Source organism: Rhea pennata, chromosome Z, assembly GCF_028389875.1.
Source record: "Rhea pennata isolate bPtePen1 chromosome Z, bPtePen1.pri, whole genome shotgun sequence".
Classification (NCBI taxonomy): Eukaryota; Metazoa; Chordata; class Aves; order Rheiformes; family Rheidae; genus Rhea; species Rhea pennata.
In genome coordinates, this window is record NC_084702.1 from 67,469,633 (window position 1) to 67,494,895 (window position 25,263).

Here is a 25,263-nt window from a genome sequence, read left to right on the forward strand (position 1 = left end):
CTGAAATCAAAGGAAAATGGCTTTTTATTGGAAATCCTAACAGCTTGAAGATTTAGAAAAAAATGTTCTGTTCTTGTGAAAGTGTGCAGCTCTGTTACCCTCAGTGTGTCTGCATTAATTTATACAAATAGAGAATTTGCATAAGAGCTTTACTTACAAAATACTATGTCCTTTTCCTTTTTGCATTAACTAAAGAGGTTATAGAGAACTCTCTCTTATTCGTCTTTGAACTATTGTGGAAGACACTTCATAATACTCTTTTTCTTCTGTTTTGTAATGAATTACTTCCACAAAAAAAATCAGAATATTTTTTTCTGCTTTACTTGAATCTATCAAAAATTAATACCTCCTCATCTGAGAGCTAATTCACTCATGAATTGGAAGATATGTTTTCTTTAGCATTACTGAGAGTGTAACTACTGTTTGAGTGTAAGAAATCAATAGGAGGGCGGTGAAGACAGAGAGAAAAAAAGAAATGGCACAGTTATTGCCCATTTAGACCATACAAGCACGTGCCTGAGCTTTCAGTGCAGAATTGGTAGTGCTCAGCTGGCAACGTAGACAATGAGTGCCAAAGCAAAAGGGTTTAGAGCTAATAACCAGAAAAGTGATGAGTGATCATGATGTTTTGCTTTTCCAAATAATGGCTATTTTTCCCTAAAAGATCTTTCATTTTGCTTTTCAGTCAGAGTGGTGGTCAAAGTGGAACTGAAAGTAAGTTCTGTATATACTTCTGGGGGGCAGATGTTTCTGTGTGTTGCTTGCCTTCAAATTCAGACCTCTGTAGCATCCAAATAATGAAGTAATTACACATAAGCATGCTAAGTGTTAGCTAACAAGCAAGAAAGAAAGAAGTATAATGGCCAAAGTGCGCTTTCTTTCCACCTATCAAAAGTTGGGTATAAAAGAAGTTTCATCTTGAGATACAGTGAATCAGAAGCATGCCAGCAGACTACAGATCTTTTTATTTTTTTCAGGAAGGTAAATTATCCTCCAAAACAGCATAGATATAACTGGAAAGGTATTAACATGACCAAGAGTTTCTGTGCAAGAGAAAGTCAATTGTGAAATAGCCAGCAATACTGTCAATTACACTCCAGTTCCAGCAATATTTTGGTGTCCTAATCAATATGACTACAGCAGTTCCACACTGTCAAAAACACACATTCAAAACAGGTTTCCCCTTTGGTAGTATATATTTTTATGTAGCATTCTCTGCTGATCATAAGAGCATAGCTCATCTTCTTAGCTTAGAGTTTAGATACTAGTCACGGGAGAGGCATCCCCTGGCAGTGCAGAAGGAAGCTGCTGCCAGCTAAGTACAGATTTCAGTGAGCATTCTGACCAGTGGCTAGAACTGGACATGGAAAGTGAGCTAACCCTGCACTAAAGGAGGTGGTGCCTACAGGTCAAAATTGAGACCAAAATGGGGAGCTTACATTGCTCTTGCTTCTCTGGATGAATACAAGATGTCACTTGCTAAGAATGTTGGTCTGTCATCTTCTGTCATCACTAGAGTAACACACAAAAGTTAAAAAATCACCAGTCATCATAGTAATTAGGCCCCAAACCCCCATCTAGCATTTCAAATACAATGTAAATATATTTTTTATCATTATTCATGTTCTTACTTTTGCACTATCATGTATAAATCCTGTGGACAAGGTGCCTAACTGATGTGTAAATGTCTCTTTAATAAAAAGGCTGTGCTGGTTTACAGAAAGATTCCCTCTGCAGGAGTATTGCAGAAATGTTACAAACATATCTGACACACTTATAAGTCAGTAACTAATGCTCTATACTAACAGTATTAAATTTAAATGAATTAATTCATTGTTTGATGTCTTGAAGTGATGTTCCCACCTCCTCCTTCTGATCAAGAAATTTATGATGGGATTGATGATGAAGATGTTAGTATTCGGTAAGGTTTTATATCATTTAAATCATTTGTTTCTTTACTAGAATGTTATCATTCTGGCTTTTTTGTATTTTAAAAGTTGGGATAATAATTAGCAAGTATTGGGATGATCAAAAAATAGGTATATGTCAGGATGGATCCATGAAGGTAAGAAAGAAATCAGTTCTTTGGTCTCTCTGGAGAAGTTTTGTTTTATAATTAATTTTAGTGTTTCAGCAAAAGTAGCTGCAGTCATGAAAATCCCCAAATCCCCAACTGGACAGATCAGTACTGACATGAAAATAACAAAATAAAATGCCAGCTTGGTTAGTAAGAACAGGAAAGAGGCAAATAGGTAGATGAATATCTATACCTGTAAATATATTTCAGTATCTATAAATGACCTAAAATATATATTTCTAGCTTAGTGCTTTAAACAGTAAATGTACTCACCTTGAGATATACTTTGTTGTCATTAATAAGAATTATGTACGTCAATGGAGAATGAAACTGGACCTTTTAAAAAGAATATTACATTTTACATTATGATAATTGCATGCATACTCCAAAGGTCTGTATCACAGGATGAAGATAAGCATGATATCTGGTCCTGGGGAATTTTGAAGAGGCTAAAGGTCAAAGATGACAAAAAGAAAAGTATACGAGAAAAAACAACCAAAGTCAATGGGGAAGAAGATAATGGAGATTCGTTGTAAGAGTCTTCCAGGAAATCACAGTGCACTATAACTAATTCTAATAAAGCATTAATCACATGCTACTAACATATTCTCACAGCAGCCTAATAAATCATGCATCAAATTGCATCTCAGGGTGATACTTTTCTGCAAAAATACTGATCTCCTTTCTTTTCATCTTCATACTTTAATGACACTGGTTTTTGTTGCATGAGCACGATAACTAAAATATAACAAATTTGTGTGTGAAAAGCACTGAAATAATCCATCATCTTTGTTCCAGACTAGTGATGTAAGTTTGCTGTATCCTTGGTTAAAATGTGTTCTGCTCCCCAGGACAATGTAGCTGGAATAAAATCTAGTCCCATTAATCCAGCTTGTGGGAATAATGTGCCAAAGAGAAAAAAGCAGATTGTCCTCTCCCCATCTTACCTAGATGTTACATCAGCAACTGGTGTTTTTACCACAATCTTTCATTCAGTTCTGACTATTTTACTCTGATTCAGTGGTAAAAATGTGTTTATTCCATGAGTATTTTTAATGTCAGCCGAGCTTCGCAATGTCTAGAGATTACTTGGCCGTTGTGTTGTAAGTTTTTTAAATGATTTAGATCATGTGGAAGCCTGTTAATGTGATATGAATACTTAATGAGCATCTTTTCTTTTCAGTGTGATTTCTCCAGCAAAGCAATTTGGAAAAGGTAATAAATAGTTCATTGTTTTGTCTCTGTATTGACTTCTGATTCTTTTTTTCTGTGTGTATTACTCTGTATCATGCTAATCACAAAAACACTACATCCAAGGAAGGAAACGTGATTTCCCATTGCTTATCTAGTTCCAGCGAACAAATTTCCAATATTGTGGCTGATTTAGCTGCAGAGAGGGACATACAAATAAAGTGCAAACTCTCTAGAAGGTAAAGTATCTTTAAAAAGTCACGATTTTTCTGTGTGAGAGACTTCAACACATTCATTTTATTGAACATTCATTATGAACAGATGTGCTTGGAAAGAAACAGTTAATGCAGGGCTTTAAAAATAAACTGAGATACTCATTGTTATTTTTAACACTTGCAGTGTCTTTATAAGCTAACAAATACTTTTATATATCAATCCAGCCATGGAATAAAAAGCAAGTTCTTATAATTCTTGAGGCCATTGCTTGAACTGAGTTCTTAAAATTTTATCTCCTACTGTGACTTTTTTAGCCATGGATTTGATGAGCTCAGCAACTGCTTCCTTTCTACAAACATGCTGAATGTGATTCAAAGTATATTCTCGGGGTAAGAATACTTTTCACTACTTTGGCATTTTAATATGGCCTAAAAGCTAACATATGTGAGATTTATATCCACTTTTAGGCACCTTTACATTGACAAGAGTGCTGTAGAAGTGCTTGAATGTACATTCAAGTCAAACCCTGAAAATATACTTTGATACAACACAGTGGGAAATAGCCTAATTAAAATAAAGATTAAAGGCTATTGCATTAGCCAGCATGTGCTAAAACTTGGTTCAGTTTAAGAAGATTAAAATATCAGTGAATACCTGTTATTATTAATAGAGTTTTATTCTGAAAAGGGCAACTGGTGTATGTTTTACGCAGTAGATTGTGCAGAAGGGAAAGCTGAGTTACTATAGATGATAAATGGCTACAATACTTGCTGAAATTTCTCTTCAACTTGGCTATGCTGTGGTAGATTGTAACACAATGTATTCACTACTCAAGGATCGCATAATAATTTTCCATTCTTTTGAACTCTTGTTTCAGATTGTGGAGACAGTGATGTTTATGATGATGTAGATTCCTCAGACTTCCCTCCTCCATCAGCGGGACTCAAGCAAGTGAACATAGGAATTACTCCTCTGATTAAAAATCTTTAATACACTGTGACACATTTTCAAAGTATTTACTAGAGGCAGATTGCTACTAATGTATGCTTTGTTTGGTGTTGTCAAGTTTTTAGTTCTCCTAACCCTACTTTTGACAATTACAGATGAATGTTCAGTGCTTCCATTTCAAATTGAAACAGTAATGATATTAGACAGCAGAATGCTAATGGCATGCTTTGAATTTCAACAAATTCAACACCAATGGATAAGAGGTGTAAATGAATACATGCATTAAAAATCCTTCGTTGGAAATGATCTGCATGCAGGCCTCTTCCTATAAAAATATGAAGACTGCTAGGATAAGCACTGTATTTGATCTCAGTTGCTCCAGTATCTTGTGAGAAAAGGAGATAGTGCCTTATGTTATCAGTATGAAACACATCTGTAAGTGTAAAGTTAAAATTCAAAAACTTTCATCCCTGAACGGGGAAGTTTGGACCATCTCGATAGCACAGATAAGTATCTGACTGCAGAGATAACTGCAATTTGTTGCATTCTACCATCACTGACTTCGCTCAGTTGGAGCTGCAAAGAGCACACTACAATAACCTAGTCTGGAGGCACCAAAACAGAGAGAGCTTTTTAAGTGCGTATGTCCAATGGAAATGATATGGCCCACCTTAGTCTAGGCTATTTCAAGCATACTCATACATTCTTCATCAGTGAAACTGTCATCTGCAACTCCTAGACAAGTCAGAAAACCAGAGAGTAAGACCTTAAATTCCCTGGTACAGAATGAGGAAAGCCAGTTAAGGAATAGAAACCCTGCCATGCCCATTGACACAACTCGTCATGGATGTGGAAAAAACAGTAGAGTTCAAAATGGATCCTTGGTTTTGTGCATGTTGTGCAGATTCCCTGGAGTAGGAAGGTCTTATGTATGCACATAAGAACTAAGGCAGCTGTTATATGAAAGACTAAGACAATCCAGCTGCCGCCACAGTTAGACATATTATATTCAGGCTATTGCCCAAAGATCTGTAGAATTCAGAAAAACTGTCCCTTTCCTAGAGATTCTAAAATGATGTGTGTTGTTTATAAAATCTGGTTTTGGTAGTTGTAAAGTTCTCATTCCTATACTACATAGATGCTTTGAAAATTTTTGTATATTCATTTTAGTAGATATATTAATATCAGAACTTACGAAAATAGAAAAGTATGAAAAAAATCCCAACTGTTTGTCTTCTGAAATCAAGTCTCTATTGTATTATATTTATCTATATTATTTTTATAGAGAGAAAAGAAGATATACATGAAAGTAAACTCAGTTTCACTGAAATTATCAGAAAATTTGTCAATACGTCATATATGTTGCTAATTTTGTTTCATCTGTAACCTTGTATTTTAGATCATCAAAATCAGTGAGCCTTGGAAAAGGAAAACAAGATGAGAAAGATGCGCGAAAGTTGAAAAAGATGGAGAGAGAAGAAAAAGAATTCAGAAAAAAGTTCAAAGTAAGTTTTATTCACACAGAATTTAATGACCAATATGTCTTTATAGTATTCTCTAATTTGTTTCCTTGTGAGTATAACCTCTGAAAGGTGACTAGTATTTATGGGTTGAATGTTCAGATTTAATGGCAGGATATATATGAACTCACTATTCTAAATACAGATTTTAAATTCCCATTCTTATTTTTTCCATTAAATGCAGATCTTGCAAACACTTTCAAAAGAACATCATTAATTTCACTGCCATTATGATAGTAACAAAAAAACCCTCAGCTTGTAATATAAAAAAAATATTTCTTTTAAATTGACCAATTTGATTGAAAATTAAATAGAATGTCACCAAAAAGCAGCTTCAAGCTGTGTAGAAGAACTAACTCAGCAAACATCTATAATAATTCTAGGCATTTATGGCTTTGAAAAGATAGAAAAACACAATAATTACTTGGTTCTTAAAACACTCTCCATTTCCACTATAGCAGGAAAATATTCTTACCCTAAATTTGATTGATTCTAGGTGCTAAGCTGTTCCTGAGATTACACATGCTCTGCATGCAGAAAATTGTGACTTGTTCCAGCTCACATCATACATAAAATGTCAATGCTTGGACTTAAGACTTAGCAGGATGTATAAACTGTAATCAGAGAAGAAGCTGGCTTGATCTAGAATTTGGTTTTCATCCATCTGCTAATCTTTTTGCTAATGTTAGAAGTCATTAATATGAAATTCTTTGTATTTTTTTAAATTGTGTGACTGTACTAGCTGTTTCAGTTTAATGCTTTATAAAAATACTGTTACAGAAACAGATATAGTTCTGCATGAGGTAAACAAGTAAAGCATTCATCAGTGATCTAACTTACTTCTTGGGAAAGCCACTGTCAAAATTCAAGTAACACCCAGAGTTTTTGAAAATCCTACCTTTGAAAACTACAGGTTTTTACCAGCAGAATTTGGAACATCAGAATTTCTGTCTCAGGCTTGACACCAGCAAACTTTCATTTTGGGGGGGGGGGGAGGGGGGAGAGAGAGACTAGGATTTAATACTAACTGTGCAATTCACAGTGAATTATAACTTATAACATTGTCATTTGTGATGCACAAATCTTTAAAGAGGTCATACATCTGAGTAATAGCCAAAACAGGTTTCATGCATTTTGTCCCTACCAAGACTATGTGATGCTGGAACAGGAAGGATGGCTTGTTCACAACAAATAGTATTTATCTCCTTTATGAGAATTTGGAAGCGTAATACATTCTCAAGTGTTCCACTAGTGGAATTTGGCTAAAATTTGAATAAATTTCCCATCTTGCAGATGCTTTCAGAGTAGAGGCCGAAACTGAATGAATAAGGACAAAGAGTGAAAATCCAGTTTTAGATACTGGATCCAGATTGGAGTTATCATGCTTTGGTAACAGTATGCGATAGTTTACATTTGATGAAAAGAGAATGAATCTTGCACTTGAGAGATGCCAGTCTGATCCTTTCTGAAGCAGCAATGAATGCAGATATTACCATGCAGTTGTATATTTGTATGAGAAATACTCACACTTCATATCAAAAATGATTTCCAGCATAGGACCTTTTTGACTGTGTGCCACTTTTTCACTTGTAATTCTGTCAACAGTCTGATAAATAGCCTGGAAATTTCTTAGTTGAATAAAACCTACAATTTATACCCTTGCAAGGGGTTTAGATCTTCAAACCTCTGATAACCACCATAACCAACCAGCCTGCAAAATGATCATTTGTAAGTGCTAATAGCAATAATGGACACAGACACTAGATAGCATAAACGATCATTTACCTGACTTTCAGAAAGTTAGCAATAAATGGGAATATATTATTATAAAACATGTATGATCATAGCTTTTGCATTAATGTTTTTAATCTAGCATCTCTTTATTTATTTTTACAGTTTGAAGGTGAAATTAAAGTTCTTTACTCTACCACCACAATCCATGATTTACCACAAAGAAGATGGGGGTCTAAAGACTTACAGGTTAAACCAGGGGAGTCTCTTGAAATTATAGAAAATACAGATGATACCAAGGTCCTGTGCAGGAATGAAGAAGGAAAATGTAAGTTTTATTGAAAAACTGTAGTATAGAATGCATGTGCTATTAATTAGGCTGTCAGAGATGACTGTTCAGCACATAAGTCAGAAGAAAACCCTCTTCAAACAGAGACTAATACATATATTTTTCCTTGTCTGATGGTTGACAATAGCTAGGATACTGTTATTTTATTATTATTATTACTTACGGCAGTTCCTAGAGTATCTTACAGTGCGTTACTCAGATAGAAGAGGCAGACCAAATGTGAGAGGAAGGAAAAATTGTTTATGTAAAACTTTGCATCAACTAAGATTAGCAAATGTTTTGGGGTGCTTTTGTCTTTCACCACTTGCCATGCAGAATATAGCTATGATACCACACAGAATCTAGGAAAGCAGTAGAATCCTTGCTACACCTCTTAGAAGCATTTGCCCATTGATTTCAGCCAAGAGAAAATCAATGGCAGTATTCTTACTAGCTCTTACTTTGGATTGCCAGAGCTGGAGTTTAATCTTTTCAACAGGCTAGGGAGGAGAAGGAGTCTTCCCCTAGCCCCAAGCAGCTCCAAGGCGCATACAATCATCGGTGTGCCTGCCTGTTTTGGGAGCTGTCAAGGCAGCAGCTGCAGCTACACGTCCTTCCAGCATTTCTTTGGAAGCCTTGGCCAGGGTGTGCATTGGCAGAAGTCACTGCATTCTTTGGAGAAGTCTGGACCATCTACTGTTCGTTTTGATTTTTTAATATGCATCTGCTACGATATTTTTCAGATCTCCCAATAAGAATTTACTGTGTGTGAGAATAGAGTATGTTTGAATAACAGCTTTCTATGTAAACAACTCACCTTCATTGTTTACCACTGCCCTAACTAAAAGGCAGTCCAGTGCCATATACCTCTGAAGTGGATTTAGTAACCTTTCTGTTATTGTTTTCCCCTGTATACTCATCTGTTATAACTGGAATATAACCTTTTCCCTGGCAGGCTGGCAGGATGCAGAAGATTTTCTTACACAACCACACATAGGTCTTTCAAAATATGGATTGACCTAGTGTAGCCTCTTCCCCAAGAGCAGCTTTCAGTGCCATGCTTTTTGAATTAAGCTACTAAAAACAAAGTAGAAAGTAGTTCATGTTGTTTGTTTTCCTCTCAGTAGTCTTCAAAGCCTTTCAAATGGTGACAGAACCTACTGCTTTGCTAGGCATAAAAGAGCAAAACAAATAAAAATACCCTCCCTGAAAAACTTTGAATAGATCTTTGTCAAATTTCACATTAATTAGGAAGGCTCAAATCCTACTATATTTAAGTTCCTGACAGTTTTGGTTATTTGCTATAGTTGGAGTAGATTCATATCTTAAAAGTATAATTTAACTTTTTGAAGGCTAGATAGACTGAAAATCAACAGTTAAAAATATTCTTGTTACTTTCTTGCATATGAATTCTTCCATTCATCCTTCAACTTATGATGTACTTCTGTAGCTTCTATGCCTCCACTGGCAGTCAAACGAAAATAGGAATTACATTTTAACATCCTCCCACCTTGCTGAGCAAGGACTGATGAGTTTAGGAATATATTCTGCTATGAGTTATTTTTATAGTTACCAAATGATTTGAAATTACCGAAGTGACACAAGGAACTGCTTCTCATTTGCTCTCAAGCCCCTTGTTACTACTGCCTTGGTCAGATCCATATATCTTTTGAGATACAGAAGATCTTTCAATTCACTTTCATGGACTTTGCTTAAACATTAGGATGTGGATGAATGTCAGTACTTGAAAATGTAGGCTGTGCCCTCTCCAAGCCTCCTTTACACTGCCAGAAAGCTGTAGGCATGATGCATCATAGCTTTGAGTTACTCTAAGTGACAAAGACTGAGTTTGCTGATCTACTCCCCCATTTCCCTATTATAGAAGCCACACAAATATGAATGAACTAGAAAAAACTTTGGACATATAACCTTGGAGCCTTATTCCTGATTAGAAAAGAGTCTGAAAGAGTGCAGAGTAGTCAGAAGCTGTCTGCAACACACCTAAGGGCTAGGGATGCTTAGGAGATTCTAGCCTTGAGGCTCCTGCCTCAAGGTTAGTCTTTGCAGTGTTAGGGCTATCATTTACTATGTGTGTTTGTTTTGCAAGCGTATTATGTTTAGGTACCATGACTGCAACTGAAGAAACTTTCATGTAGATCTACATGAGAAAATGAAAATTAAAAACAGAGAAGATGAGACTGGCTGAGTGATTTTAAATTACTCCCAATAAGACTTCAGGAGTCCTGTAAATTACTGGAGTCTGCTTAAAGAGAATTTTAAAAGGATGATGTCTTTAAACAAAATTCCATTTCCCTGCTTTTATCTCAGATAAAGGTCTGAGAAAAGAGAACCAGGAAAAGAAAATGCTGAATAGACAAGAGCCTAAGTGTAGGGGCTTGCATTTAGCCTGAAAAACTACACAGATGACTGAAAATCTGCAGTTTTGAATTCTTTGGACTGTTCAAGATTCTTGCAATTTAACTATCTTGATAGGCAAAAATGGTAATAGAATTTTTTTAAGTATCGAATCTTCATGAATACAGGCAAATTAAGCATCTATTTTATCTAACACAGATGCAATCAAATATTAAATGCATAGAAATATTTTTCCACTTTCTTAGCAACAAGATTTTGTATCAGTTTTTTCAAAGGATGACAGTAATAATTGTAAGTTTTGGTTACTGTTTTAAATAAGAAAACAGATAATTTATTATTTAGCTTTCTTACAAAGATATTATAGTTTTATGACTAATTTAAAACAGCATTATTGAGCTTATAGAAACTTTACTTAACACATACTGGTTTATATAGAGGGTTAAGAAGGTTATTTTTCATTCTGATTGCATTCATTTAACTGTTAATTCATAAACTGAAGTAAAGCAGCTTAGTGTCAAATAAAATATTATTACATGAAATTAATGCCTTTCAGGCAACATTCAGCTGTTATATAAGAGTATACAAGAGCATAATTTCCTTTAAAAATGCATTGATTTTAATGTATTATGGCCTTCACAGAGCAAATCACTCATTTTTCATATGTTATATAAGACGGGCTATCAGTATAGCACATTCTAGAAAAAAATGTTTTTATTTGAGATTTATAGCAATATGCTATATCTACCTATATTTTAAGATGGAAATATACCAACTTAAAATGAATTATACAAATATTTCTTTACAGAGAAAAGTTCTATATAAGAAATAGTTACTTATTACTATTTACAGAACTATTCAGGATATTATTCTTGTCAGATAACTTTTCCAAAATTCCATATAAGAATCCTGAGGTGTTTTTACATGTCAAAACATCTGCCAGTTGAAGATTGTGATAATTCAGCATCTTTTGGGCATCGTACGAGGTCATTGTGTTTGATATTAATTTGTGAGGGAAAGTAGTAAAAGTTACAGATCTTGTAAAGGGCCATTTCAGTTAGAATAGAATTAGCATTGAGTTGTAAAAAATGCTTGAAAAAATGTCACATGAAATATGAGATTCTTTAGGTAGATATTACTATGGTTTTTGTTTGTTTTCTTAAGGATACTTTAATGTCTTGTGTGTCAGAAAAGTTCAAATAAATAAGTAAAGAATTCCTTTAGGTAAAATAGTAAGATCTGGAGGTTGATGTAAATTGACCTGAAATATCACCACCAGAAATACTAGCAGAAAAGTGGTGTTTTCTGTACTACATGATGATTTCTCTACATTCAAGGAGCAATAGCAGCTTTGCAAAGAATGCAAAGGAATTTTACAAGTAAAGCTAATTAATTAATTCTAAAACCTGTGAATATGGTGGAGTGCATGAATTATTGAAAAAGCAGCATTTTAGCTTGACTATTTAAGCCTCCAACTCAATAAAAGAAGGAAATTTATATGGTAATTTCAAATCTAATGAAAGATGACTTGTCCCTTTAAAAACTGTACCATTTTGTCTGTACAAACATACTAATGTTTACCTATATATATGTAATTATTATTACTAGTTTTGCTTTGGTTATCTGCATTATGCCAATTGACAGGTAAGTGTATCAGCAGAGGTGTTTTACCAAGGAAAGCAAGTAAATTTTTCAAAGGATTAAATATGTATGTGTGGTTTTGTCTGACTCTATTAGTAATGCAACAGGATGATAGATTAATTCACTGGTGAGCAGCTGTTCTAATATCTTTCCATTCTCACATAAAAGAAAATTATCAATCTGATACAATTTAAAAAATTTAAACAATTATGGTTAATAGTAATTAACTGATGTATATATCTTGAGAGACATTTTTATCCCATTAGGAAACTACACATATTTCTTCAAATTCGGTATGATAGCAAAATTTTCCATTTACATGATTATCCATCTATATATTTTCCTATCTGAAATATGTATTTCACGATACTGAGAAAAATCTGCATTTGAGTAGCTCTAGAAGCAGAAGAAATATCAGGAATATTTGAATTTAACTTAAATACATGTATATTTCAATTTTACAGATGGCTATGTTCTGAGAAGCAATTTAGTTGAGAAGTAAGTACCAAATGATCATTTTGAAAAAATTACTTTAATATTCAGTTTTATTCTAAACTATTTGTTAAGTAACAGGGAAATTTAATTATTTTAGTATGTACTAGTCCTGTAAATTCAATTTTTTTGGGGGGGAAAGGGGGGAGTTTAGCTTTCTCAAGAATTAATCACATACACGTATGCTAGAAATAATCCAGGGCTCCGTTCCTCATTGCTTACCCATAAACTCTGGTTTAAACCATGAAAAATGCCATAAATTGAGTATTATTGGGACTGCAATCTATTAATAAATTATCCATTAATGTAACTAAGTGCATAGAGGCCAATTTCAAATGTGTAACTAAACTAACCGTTTTTCTTTATTTTTATTTTTATTTCAATCCTATTTGAGAAGATTTGGTGTTGCTCAGAATTATGTGGAGTTCAGCATTCAGGATCTAATTCAAAGCCCTTGTCAGACAAAGCCTTTCCATTTCCTTCAATGGGTTTTATTTTAGGCTTTAAAATATTAAATCAGATATCTGTTTTAGAATTCAGGCCCACAAACATTTATATAAGTGCTTAACATACATAAATAGCCTTATTGGCTTCCATGGGACTATTCATGTGTTTAAGTGACACATTTTGAAAATTCCTACTACATGTGGTGCCTATGTCATTTGTAGACATTACCTAAATTCATTATCTAGAAAGCTTTTCCTTCAAAACCATTGTCACATTGCCAAGTACAAGAACAAATAAACATTGCAGGGACGTACTGATTTTCTTCACTCATATTTCCTGATTTTGATTTAAAAATTCAGCAAGAATTTCATTTTTAACATAACTATATCTATGCGTTTGTTAAAATAGCCACTGAAAAAAATATATTTTTAAATTCTGTTAACAAAGGAAGCCTATGAATTTAGAAAGAAATATATCCAGCTTTACCCTTCACTGAAAATTCTTTGACCAGGCCATCTTGCTCAGTCCTCTAAATTATAATATAGCTAAAATATAGCTAAAACCTGTGGATGAAGCTGTCATTTTGCTGGTTAGCAAATGAATTACTTGATACTTCTCTAAACCATGCTACTCATTTTATTTCTGCATGCAAATAGAAATATTAATTTATTAAATTTAAATTATTTTATTAAATACATTATTTTCCACTTTTTCTATTTTACAGTGATGGAGAGATTTATGATGACATTGGTGATGGTACGTTAGATATTTCAAGCAATACTTAATTCAATTATAACAAATAACTTCATCCCTGAATCAAAGTACTACAGAATACTAATATATTTGCATTTTATTTCTATTTCAGGTTGCATCTATGATAATGACTAATGCTGAATTCTGTGAGTTAAGAGCTTCATGGAGAATTAAAATTTATATTGAACTTCCTCATTGTCAAAGACAAGGAAATCACCAAAGTTGACTGGTTACAGCTTATTCAGTTACATCCTGTCTACTTGACAAGTTTGGTTAGCATTTTTTTATAACTTCAGGGTTTTGTCATCAGTTGCTTTGTATGACATTTTTACTGCTATTTATCAGAGCAATTAAAATCCAGGGAAGATAAACTAAAGTTAAAGTTACCATCTTCTGCTTCCTTTCTATATTTGTCACAGTCCATGTATAAGAAGTCCCAAAGCTATACCCAAAGAGGCCAGTTCAGTTCTGTGAAGGATGCAGAGGAAAATAAGCCTCTGTAACAGGTTTTTCTCCAACTCTTTTCTATTAAGCACCAGGGAATGCCACTCTGGGGAGGATAATATCCTGAAAAGAAATGCCTGTCTTTGGTGATAAGATCCAATTGTAAAAACAGGAAAAAAAAGTGGGTATTGAGAAGACAATATATTGCTGACCTGCCATTCCAGTTGTAATAGTGTTAGCTACACTGACATGTACAGCCATGTACCTTTATTGCTGAAGTTTTATGTTGCACTAGTAATAGAATACAGTTTTCTAAAATTTACTTAATTATTTTGTAAGTACTTTTTGACTAATATTAATAGTACAACAGTAAGCATAAGTTATATATGTTACATACAGCACACTGAGATATAAAACATGGAAAATTCTAATTTATAGTATATTTTTGGTCAGAATATTTTCAGAATGTTTCAGCTAAGATTTAATTTTTGTTTAGTTTAAAGATATATTTTTGTCACTATAGCTATTTAGGCATTAAAATGGACCAGGAGGTTACGATAAACTGGTGGGAAATATCTTCTAAAATTAAAAAAAAAAAAAAAAAAAAAAAAAAAAAAAGTATATATATTTATCTGTGTATATTTATCACACCATTTTGATGCTATATTTTTCTTTTAAGTATTACTGTTTTACATTGGGCTTAGCTAAATGATAGTACATAAATTAAACATTTCAGAAACATTATAGAAAGAACATTTATTCCTAACACACCCCAAATCATTAGCAATGCTGTTATATAGCAGAACAATAGCAAAATAAAAGAATCAGTGAACCGTAATAAAAAATATCACATTACACATACTCATATATCAAAATCCACTGGAAATCAAAGGAAATTTACAGTGAACTCCCAACAGGAAGATCGTGTACAGAAAATAGAGCATTTATTTGTAATCTGTGGTGCTTAGGGTATAGTGCTAGCTGTCAATAACGTGTTACAATGTATATGGCTGAATCAGTGCAGGTAACTCCTCTTGATAATCAAGTTTCCTATAATCCTCAAGAGAAGTGAGATGCACTATGCAAACCAAAGCAATGTAGCAAGCTAGCAAGTCTGGATGAAAAATATAAAGTCAGAAATTCTGGGTCTGCTGAAGTCAGTGGGAGTTTTGTTATTACCTTCAGTAAGCTGAGATTTTGTCTTACACAAGTGTTTCTTTTTTATTCATGGTTCCAAGTACAGTAAATCTCTAGGGACGTATAATGCTATTAGGATGTCAAACATAAAATTAACTGTAGAGATAAGAGCCAATAAGCTGTTCTATACTATATTTAAAATCATTGATACTGTGCTCTAGTATCTAGTGCTAGTGTGGAAATTGTAAGTAAACTTGAGTTTCCAGTTCTATGTTTGCTATTCAAAGCAGCATCCAAATATACAAATAGCCATTTTAAATGTGTAAATATCAGCACCAGCACCAAAATTTAAAACAATCTTGTGCATTAAGTACAATAAATGTGGCTGACTATTCAGCTGCTGCTGTTTTGTTTGTTTTTCAGAGGTGTTCAAGAGGCTATATGCATAAAATTAGTGATATGCTAAAGAACTGAGGGGGAACTCGGACTTTCAGAAACATAGGTCCATTTGTCAGTTAATAATAGGATAAATACATTCATAGTTTCCCCAGTTAAATATTTCAAAAAGAGTTTGTATTAAATTTCAGAATACACGCCCAATCTTGTTTCAGCTGTAACTGATAATAGAACTTTGCATGCTATTGTAGGACCAACATAGGAACTTTATGTTGTATGAACTTTAAATTGTATTAAAGGACTTGAGTGAAGTACAACCTTTTTGTGTCCCCCTGCATAAATGTGAATTTTACTCTTTGTGGGAATTTTGGTTATATATTTTGGCTACCCTTTCCATTTTTTCAACCTTGATGTGATAGATGTAGCTACTGTGCTTCCTTATTGATTATACTGACTCTGAATTAGCCTCATGATGCACTAAATGATCATAAGAAACCATCATAAGATACTTCAAGCTGAAAATCTGTGCTTTCTGCAAAATACAGTGTGATTGGAATAGGGTGTTGAAATGTGTTATAAGGTATTATACATTGAAAATTACTGGTATCGTATATTTTTCTTTTAGTTATTTTACCAATGCCCTTACTGCATACAAGTTTTTTCTTTCTTCAGAATATAATAGGCTTTCTTAGAAGAAATATGGATGCACCACATTCTGCCAAAGCAGAAGAGCAGTATCTAAAAAAATAACTTGAATATTATCACTGTGCAGCAGACATAGTGAAAATTGACTTATTACTGCTGTGATGGCAGTACAGCTACAGTGTGGCATTTATTTATCAGTAATTGCTTTTCAGAATTTTCAGTAAGCAGAAAAACAGAAAAATCTGAACTTAAACATTTTAATCAAAATTATATTTAGGTGTTTCTCATATGTAATTTGTTCTATTATCTTTAAAAAATCATAATGAAAGAAACGGAAAGCTGTTCTTCCTCTTCCTCCCCACTCCCCTCCCCAGCCCTTTCCAAACTCGGTCTACAGTCCTGGAGTATTTGGCTGTGTCTACTAAAACATTCAGCAGTGAAAGCATTAAAGTGTTGACCTACAAATTAGACTTCAGTGTGAAGAGAGGTGGTTTGCGTCTGTGTCCTACCTCTCAGGGTCCCAGTAAACAAGCTAAGCAAAACAAAAACTGGAGGGTGAAAAAGGCTCTTTTTTCCAGTTCAGTAGCTTTAGAGCTTTTTCTCTGCTTTTACCACAGGCTCTGGACTATAGGAATGCAGCTGATCTCCTGTGCATTCCTGCGTAAGAGGTTTATATTTTGGATCCACGTAATTGCGGATCCCTTGGCTACTCCTCCCACGGCGGTAACAAAACTCTCCTGTGTGTGCGATCTGGTTGCATAACCCACCTCAGCTGGTGGAGTCGTGGGAGCCGAGACGTGAGATCCCCTCTCTTGAGGATTAGCCCTTAGCCCTACAGTAGTTCCTGACACAAAAACGAGCGTCCTGCGCGCGCGCGCGTGCGTGTGGCGTGTCTGTGTGTGTTAAGTCAAATAAGACAGCTCCTGAGAACACTGATGGGCCCATAAAAGAGCACCCTTATGACCTTATATACCAGCCCCAGACCAATCTACACGGAAAGAGCCTTAAGTGAAGCTTCCCTACAAGTACTCAAATGTTACAAAATGCAAGAAACAAGTTTGTATTTGCACAGCCTCAATTCTGCCTGCCTGTGTGGATTTGTCTTTAAATGTGCACGTAGTCTATGATTGCATGAGGGCTCACTATTTTTTTCCACAGGATCCCTGCCTCATTTAGTGCCTGGGCTGGATGAGAGTTAACAGAAAAGCAGTTGTTCAGCCCTGTTCATTCAGTTTCTGCTACTCCTTTGTTTAGTGCAAATCTGCCTAAGCCTGTGCTGCACCCAGAACCATTAGTTTCTCATGGCTTTTCCTGCAGCATTTGTCACACTGATATCTCAGATCCTCACAAATAGTAATGAGTTTATCTCATGAGATAGGAAAACATTTTATCTCCATTTTTACTATATGAAAGTACAACGCAGAGGACAATTTGTGAAACATATCCTTTATTTCTGGGTATAACAACCAGATCACTACAGCCAAACTAATGATATTGTTAGTGTTTCCCTAAATTAGAACTGTTGCTATTTTCTCTTTCTCTTCTTTGCCTCTCAGTGTGGTTATACATAAAGAGGAGAGAGAGCAAACAACTTGTGATTAAAAAGTGTTAGCAAATAAAATGGATCCTTCAAAAACACCATGTTTACAGCAACAGAAAGAGAGCTGATAGGGGATACTGAAGAAAATTTAGTTTAAATACTAGCTTAGATGATATTCTGAAACTTAATAAAAAATGGGGAGAAGTTCTAGAATTGCATGGTCTACTTTATTCCCTCCATTTATATCCTTTGCTTTCTCCAAAGTCCAGTGTTGTCAATGAATCTGTTCACATGCTTTTGAGACAGGTCTATGACTTCAGCCAAAATCAAATATTTATGTGTATATGGCCTGGAAACGTGTCAGGCTCAGTCACCCAAACTAATTCTGAAAAAAAAATAACTGATTTATTAGAAGCCATTCATCTAGAATAGTAATGTAGCCTCCACCTCAGCTTCGGAGCTTTTCTAAGAGGCAAGGTATTAGTCCAGCTGAAGGGTCATCCTAAGTGGTATCTACCTGGTAGATAGCTCATGTCACTCAGATTAGCCACAGTGCTGCAGACTGCCATCTAAACATATCCCAGGCTTGTGCAAAGCAGCAGCTTGATAGCCCCAGGTCCCCTTCTTTGGCTGGGTGGAGCGAAATTATAATGATCTCACCAAGCCTTTATTCCTTTTGTTTAAATCCAGCTAGCTGCCTGCTCAACATACATAGAATTTTTTTAAACTATCTCTATTTGTCTCCCTCTAAAGCACTTTGACAGAGAGGATTAAACTTCTATTACACATACAGAGTTTCAGACTGAAGGCTTTTTATGTTGTGGGCCTTGTCAAAAAGAATATGGGAAACTGTATTTGTTTTCTTTCTTAACTCACAGCATGTAGAAAGACTGCTTAAACTTAATATGTTCACTGTTAGGCAGAAATGAAGTATGCAAAATGTCAACACATGTGAATGAAATGTGAATTATACGGATACCAAAGGGTTTTAAGAAATGCTCGGCTATTTGGGTTGCTTCAGTACTGTTGTCAAATCCTAGAGCTCAAGTATCATAAGACAAACAAAGGAAAGAAAACTGGCTTATTTTCCTCCCTTTTAATTTTTTTTTTTTTTTTTTTTTTTTTTTTTTGGCCTGATTCCTAATTTCCTAATTTTCAAAATCCTAGCAGGAAAAGCTGCTTGCTCCTTCATTTGTGTGTGTGCATTTCAAGTAGAAAATGTACACAAAACACAGGCACAGAAACCAGGAGCTCTGTCCCCTATTCTTGCGGATAGCAGGGACACCCTGTCAGGCTCCTTTCTCTTCTCCCTCATCCCAGCTTCTTTCATGTTCTCCTGGCCTGGACAATGCTGTCAAATACTTTCCAGCTCCTACAGGTAAGCACAGTTTTTTATTTCTATAGTGATTCAAAAAGATAGTGTTTTTCATCGTCATTGCCTTCTTTTGCTGCCTGAGACATTATCTCGTACTCTTCTACTCACTTTCTCTATTACTTCCTGTTCTGTGTAATTATTCCTCTTTCCCCTGATTCCTTGACCATGGCATTCTGTTCTGTGCTTTTCTGCTTCCTTGTTCCTTTCTCTTTCCATCTTTTTTTTACCATTCCCATACTTCTGCATTCTTGCCCCTAGTACTTTCATTTTTATTTCATTTTAAAGGCTGTTCTGCTCAGATGCCCATTTTTTGTGCGATATTCCTAACTCTGTCGGTGACACCAATAGAGATTTTATAACTCAACAGCCACTAAGACTTACAATTTTTGTATTTTGTGTTCTATGGCATTTATCCCATTGTATTTAAAATCAGGCCAAACTTTCTTCTGCCATCAGTATTTTGGAGACCTTTTTTTCAGTTATGATTTCAGTTAGATTAAGCTGAGGCGTTACATGGAAGTAAATCTCTTTATTGCCAGCTTAAATAAAAAATAGCTATCTTTTCTATCCTGTCTCTTTTTTCTACTCCTTCCAGTTCTGATAGGAATGTTCATAGCAAGGTACCTCCTGCCAACTGTGTAGGAGAATGTAGCCTGTTCTAATGATATCCACTGCCTGCTGAGCATGTCAGAAATTCAAATATTCTGTGATAATATTTCTATTAAAATGTTAGCAACTCTCTATCAGCCAGTGCTCAAAGGAAACCTTAATGGGCTTCTTCAATTTAAGTCTATGAAGACTTAAAAAAATAGTTTCTGCTGCCATTAAGATTTTGAATCAGGTTCGCTACCAGTTTGGAATGATGATAAATTATGCTTACATATAGCTTCAGCCCTGTAGATAGAATTTCTTTGGGCTGAAACACTAAACAGCTGTGGTTTTTTGTTTTTTTTTTTTTTTTGACTTTTTTTCCTCAGGTCTAATTAATATGCCAACCATACGTAGACTCAGCACCTGTTGCTTTTCACAGCTTCAACAGGACTGTGCGGTGCAGAATGCTGTGGAAAATCTTACATGAATTGCTGCCCAAATGTGAGGTTGCACTAACTAACAATCCAGTTAGCAACCTGCCCAGTTAATCAGGAAGACTTGTTGTATCATTTGACTTTCTGTTATTTTTCAGTTTATTATTGTTGTTTTAGTATGTTACTTCTTGCTACTCTTGCATAATTTTCTGCTCTACATTGTATGCTCTTTTTAAAAATTATTTCTTCCATTACTATTACTGAAGAAATACTGACGTTTTACCCAGTTGCAATCAGTTTAGATTATTAATCCTTTTTTTCCTAGCTGAATTTAAAGATATTATATTTTCAAAATAACTTAGATCGTGCTACATGCCAAAATCAGCAGCTTTCTGGGGGAGAAAAAAAAAAAAAAAAAAAGAATGTTTACCAATCTAAAAAGTTGTTAGGAATTTTTTTTCCCTTAGACAAATTATTTTGGTTCTGCAAACTGTATTTCATATTTCAAATACCATGTATAAAATCCTTTTCTTCCATACAATACATGTAGAAAGACACCTGTTGGATTGCATTTGAGAAGGCTAGCATAGGAACATATTAAGAATATACTATATCAGCTAAGAGAACAGTCATATTTCTGAGAGGAAATCCAATAGAAACAGCCTTCCTGGGGAGCAAACTGCGAATTACTTTCTTTTTCTCCAAGCCACTTGGTAAACACGAAACCAAAAAGGAAAGATCCGGTTATGGAACTAACACGCTGTGGAGTTTTATGCACATGACTTCAAACTTTAACGTCAAAAAAAAAAGTCACATAAACTCATGAACTTAGCAGTGCCTTTACACCATGCTCTCCTCTTTGCTTGACTTGCTCATTCGTTAGGTCCTGAACTGCCCCAGGCCGAGCAGTTTGGCCACCCACCTCTCCCCTGATGGGGTCTAGACACTACGGTTACATCCCTACTAAAGAATACAAGCAGTGCCAGGACCTTGAGGCTCTCCGCACGCGGGCGTGTGGCCCCTCACGGGCTGCACATTGGCCACTGGTCTGCTCTAAACCTGCGTGTAACTTCAGAGCGGCTGTTGGTAGTACAGAACAGCCGGTAACTTAGTTACGATGGATCTGTCCAGCCGTTAAAAAAGGTGTCAATGAATAGCATAGCATACTTCCTTCAATCAGTGGTAGTTTCTTTATACTTTCCTTATTAATATTTCTTAATAGTTGAAAATAGAGCTCATGTCTTATCCCTTCCTAGGCAGTTTGATGATATTCTTGTGAAGAAAAAAAAAAACATAATCAATGACTACATTATTCTTGCTAACAATAAAGCAATAGCAAAAGAACGGATTTCTTGTTCTTTTTAAACCTCATGATCTAATTCATTAGATTCTCTCTTCTTCCTGTTTGTCCCACTGTCACTCAGGATTTAATGTCTTTCTAAAGCCAATTTTATCATACTGCAAATTAAGGAAGATTGTTATAAATACACTTGCAAAAGATAAAAGACTCAACAAGTACAAATTACTGTAGCTCAGCTGAATTCAACAGATAAACTTCTTACCTGCAAAACTTGATTCAAGTTTATGTTTTTTCTCCTTCTGTATGGATATAAAAGAGCAAGCTGCCACTGCTGTAGATTTCACATCTATATTGATTCTCATGGAGCTTTAATAATTTAAGCTAGTTAAGGCTCTGCCCCTAGCTTGCTCCTCGCACCTGTGTTTTCTTCATTTAACACAAAAAAGTGGAAAGCTCTTCCCTTTGATTTTCATACTAGATCTTAAATCTTGGAGATTTATAATTCATATTGTAGTATTCTGTACAGCATATTGCAAAAGTCCAATCTAAGGACAAAAAAGCTTTCTGCCACCATCAAAATCTTAAGGGGGTGGAGGGACAGCAATCTTCTAAATAGAAAAAGCTAGAATAAAACAGTTGGTTCATGAGTCCTCTGCATGTACAGGCAAAAATGTAGCTTAGCTTGTTAGAAGTCCCTTTCCACTACTGAATGTGATGAAACATTTCTGCACCTTTTCAAGATGAAGCTGTCTGTGTAAACCTCCAGATGACAATAATGTTATATTCTTCTAGCATTGCACTTCAGTTGTAAAAGCAAGTAAGCAAGAAGTTCGCAGGAAACTCTGTTTTAGTATTGGTTCCTGGCTTTATGAGACTTACCTATAGAAAAGTTATACTCATATGAAATCAAAAATTAAGCTGTAAAATTGAACCAGTCTGATTTCCCATGTTTGATTTTCCCATCTTTTCTTCATTTAATTTACAGTGATCTAGAAACCAAAAACCAAAAACAATAAATCAAAGGCGACACCTTATGCTAGATTAACTCTGTCATGCAGTTATGTCAATATAACCTTACCAATATATCTCTAAAATGGTGTAATTTCTGACACAGACAGGCTGATGAAGATATCTGTTTTCTCTTTGGCAATAATTTTGCCCTCCAAATGAGCAAAATAGCTTCTCTTTTCACATTTCTTCCCTCTTGTGTACTTAGGAGCAATAGACGCCTGATCAGCAAGTTGCTAATGCAAATATGTAGGAAATTTGATAGGTAAGAACCTTTATCTTTTTTAAATTAAATTTCTGTGATCGTTTCCCCATATTTAGCAGTAGAACAGAGGAGGGGAAAACCTCCCAAAACAGATCCTGAATTGTCCCTGCTGTTTCGGTTTCTCCCAGGGGAGAGGAGAGCTCCTCACAACAGGCAGGGTTGCGGCTTTCTAAGGGCCAGACCCAGTTAGTAGCTTGTATTTATTTTATTTTATTTTATTTTATTTTTGTGGAGAGCTGCAACATATTTATGTGGCAGTTAAAGCTAATGCATACTTGTTATTTTCAGTGACCATAACAGAAGCTTAAAAATATATACATTATTTGTGGCAAATATTAATCATATCCCAATCTATTTTCAGTGCAGCCCTGTGGGCTTCTGTAGGCAATTTGCAGGTGACATTATGACACTATTTTGTGTGACGTTGTCATAACTTCAGTTTTGTCTGCACAATTTAAATGTAACTCTGAAGAAAGAAAACTCAAAAAGCTCAGAATTAAATGAAAGATTTTGGTGATTAAATGCTGTCTTCTGTCTTCATGGACAAGGCAACAAAAAAGTACCCTAGAGTTTACACCTTACTCTTTTCTTACTATCCATGGGAAAGATGTTCTGGTTCTTTTAAAATACATTGTTTCTGTTTGGCTTTGCATCTGGACAGGAAGGAACAGGTGCCGTAGGGCACTAGCACTTAGCATGAGGGTCTAAAATATTTTATATGTAGATTACAGGTTCAAATCCAATCCAGAATTTTAATAAAAGGCCAATTCTTAGGGCTTCTTCAATGCTTATGTGAAATTAATTACTCTTTAGCATTTCCAGTAAACAGGATACAATATTACTAACTTAAACAGCAGTTAATTTAGCGTTTTCACGAAGTCAAGGCTCCCTGAACATGAAATTTTAAAGGGCAAACCTGAGGCATATAGATGAAGCAATTTAAGAAAGTTATTATCTAGCTCTTTTAATTTTGAAAACTTAGGGTTCTTCAAGAACATTAGCTTCATGCTTAATAATTAAAATAGAAAAGTTGCTAAAAGATGTATTTTTAACTAAATAGACCTGACGTAACCAACAAGACCAGACAAGACTGTTACAACAGGATTCTTATGTTAGAAGAATCTTATTCTTATAAGCTGATATGTTAAAAGCGATACTGCTATTTTTCCACTCTGGCTTTACAGATAATTATCTCCTAAGTTAATTTAAAGTATAACCAATGTAAAAATTGCTCTATTGTTTTTCAGATGAAACATTGTGCAGGAATACCTATTAAGATCAGTTTTTTATGAGAAATGCACGATCTAAATTGAAAGACTATCCTTAGGAAGGTGGGGGGTGGAGTGCAGAAAATGACAGTCAGGAAAGCAGGAAAACAATTATCTGTGCTAGGGAAGCTATTTTTCTAGCTGGCTATAGTTCAGTTTGACTATTCCTCGCTATTTTTGTTTCTGAGAATTTGGGAAGTCTGGGTGATAGAACTTGTCTTGTCAGTGGCTGTCCTGAGCTTCAAGACATGCTACGAGGTGCATCTGCTTATTTAAACTTTTGCCTAAATAGGACAAGAACAAATAAATGCAAATAGACTTTTTTATATACAATGGAACTTCTGTAATGAGTTAAATTTTTATACATACGCTGACTTTATTAAGTAGGTTAAGAAACATGAAGGTAAGAAGTAGATCGGCACACGAGATTGCAGACCAACTCGTTGAGACTAAATGAAGAAAGCGACCGAAACAGACTTTTTTTCCTGATTTTAATTACTTCACATATGAAAACGCAGGGTGCTGGAAACATCCTGTGCTTCATGCCAACGGTCACGCTGCATCCACTAGAGTCACGGCCTCATCACAGGGCGAGGGCAGTTTAAAAAGGAAAAGCAAGCAGGAAAAACCTCTTTTATAAAGACCAGCCCCAGCGCGAGCAGGGATTTCACCCGCCGGACCGAGGCCCTCGGCTGCGGCGGCCGCGCGGGGGCCGCTTCCCAGCAGCGGCAGCTCCTCAGGAAAACGAGCCGCGGTGCCCCGTTTCCTGGCGGAGCGCGCGGCCGGCACAGCAGCGCGAGGCAGGGAGGGGAGGGAAGGGAGAAAGAGAGAAAGAGAGAGAGAGAACCCAGAGGAAATCGCAGTTTTCCTCAGACGCGCCGCTACAGCTGCCATTTTGCACCTTTCCCCCGCGGCTCCTCTCCCTTCGCCCGCGGCTCTGCGCGGCGCGGAGCCCAGCCGCGGCCGGGCGGCGGTGAGAGCGCGGCCGCAGCTCCGCGGTGGGCGCGGCGGAGGCGCCGGCCGCTCCCCCCGCCCCGCCCCGCCCCGCGCTGCGCTCCGCCGCCGGCGGCGCGGGGCCGCCACAGGCCGGGCGGGGCGGCGGCGGCGCCGCGGCTTCTCCTCGCGAGAGCGGGCGAGGTTTCC

General features: G+C 35.8%; 1 protein-coding gene across 1 annotated transcript in view; it reads left to right on the top strand.

Moving 5' to 3' along the window:
- Nucleotides 1-14,373, top strand: part of FYB1 (FYN binding protein 1) — a 47,426-nt gene extending 33,053 nt beyond the window's left edge. The window contains exons 9-18 of the mRNA XM_062599822.1: nt 686-714; nt 1,852-1,921; nt 2,469-2,609; nt 3,261-3,292; nt 4,362-4,431; nt 5,832-5,937; nt 7,849-8,011; nt 12,490-12,523; nt 13,689-13,720; nt 13,830-14,373. Of these exons, the coding sequence (XP_062455806.1) occupies nt 686-714; nt 1,852-1,921; nt 2,469-2,609; nt 3,261-3,292; nt 4,362-4,431; nt 5,832-5,937; nt 7,849-8,011; nt 12,490-12,523; nt 13,689-13,720; nt 13,830-13,852 (700 nt within the window). The 3' untranslated portion in view covers nt 13,853-14,373. The remainder of the gene's footprint in view (nt 1-685; nt 715-1,851; nt 1,922-2,468; nt 2,610-3,260; nt 3,293-4,361; nt 4,432-5,831; nt 5,938-7,848; nt 8,012-12,489; nt 12,524-13,688; nt 13,721-13,829) is intronic.
- Nucleotides 14,374-25,263: the final 10,890 nt, after the last annotated feature.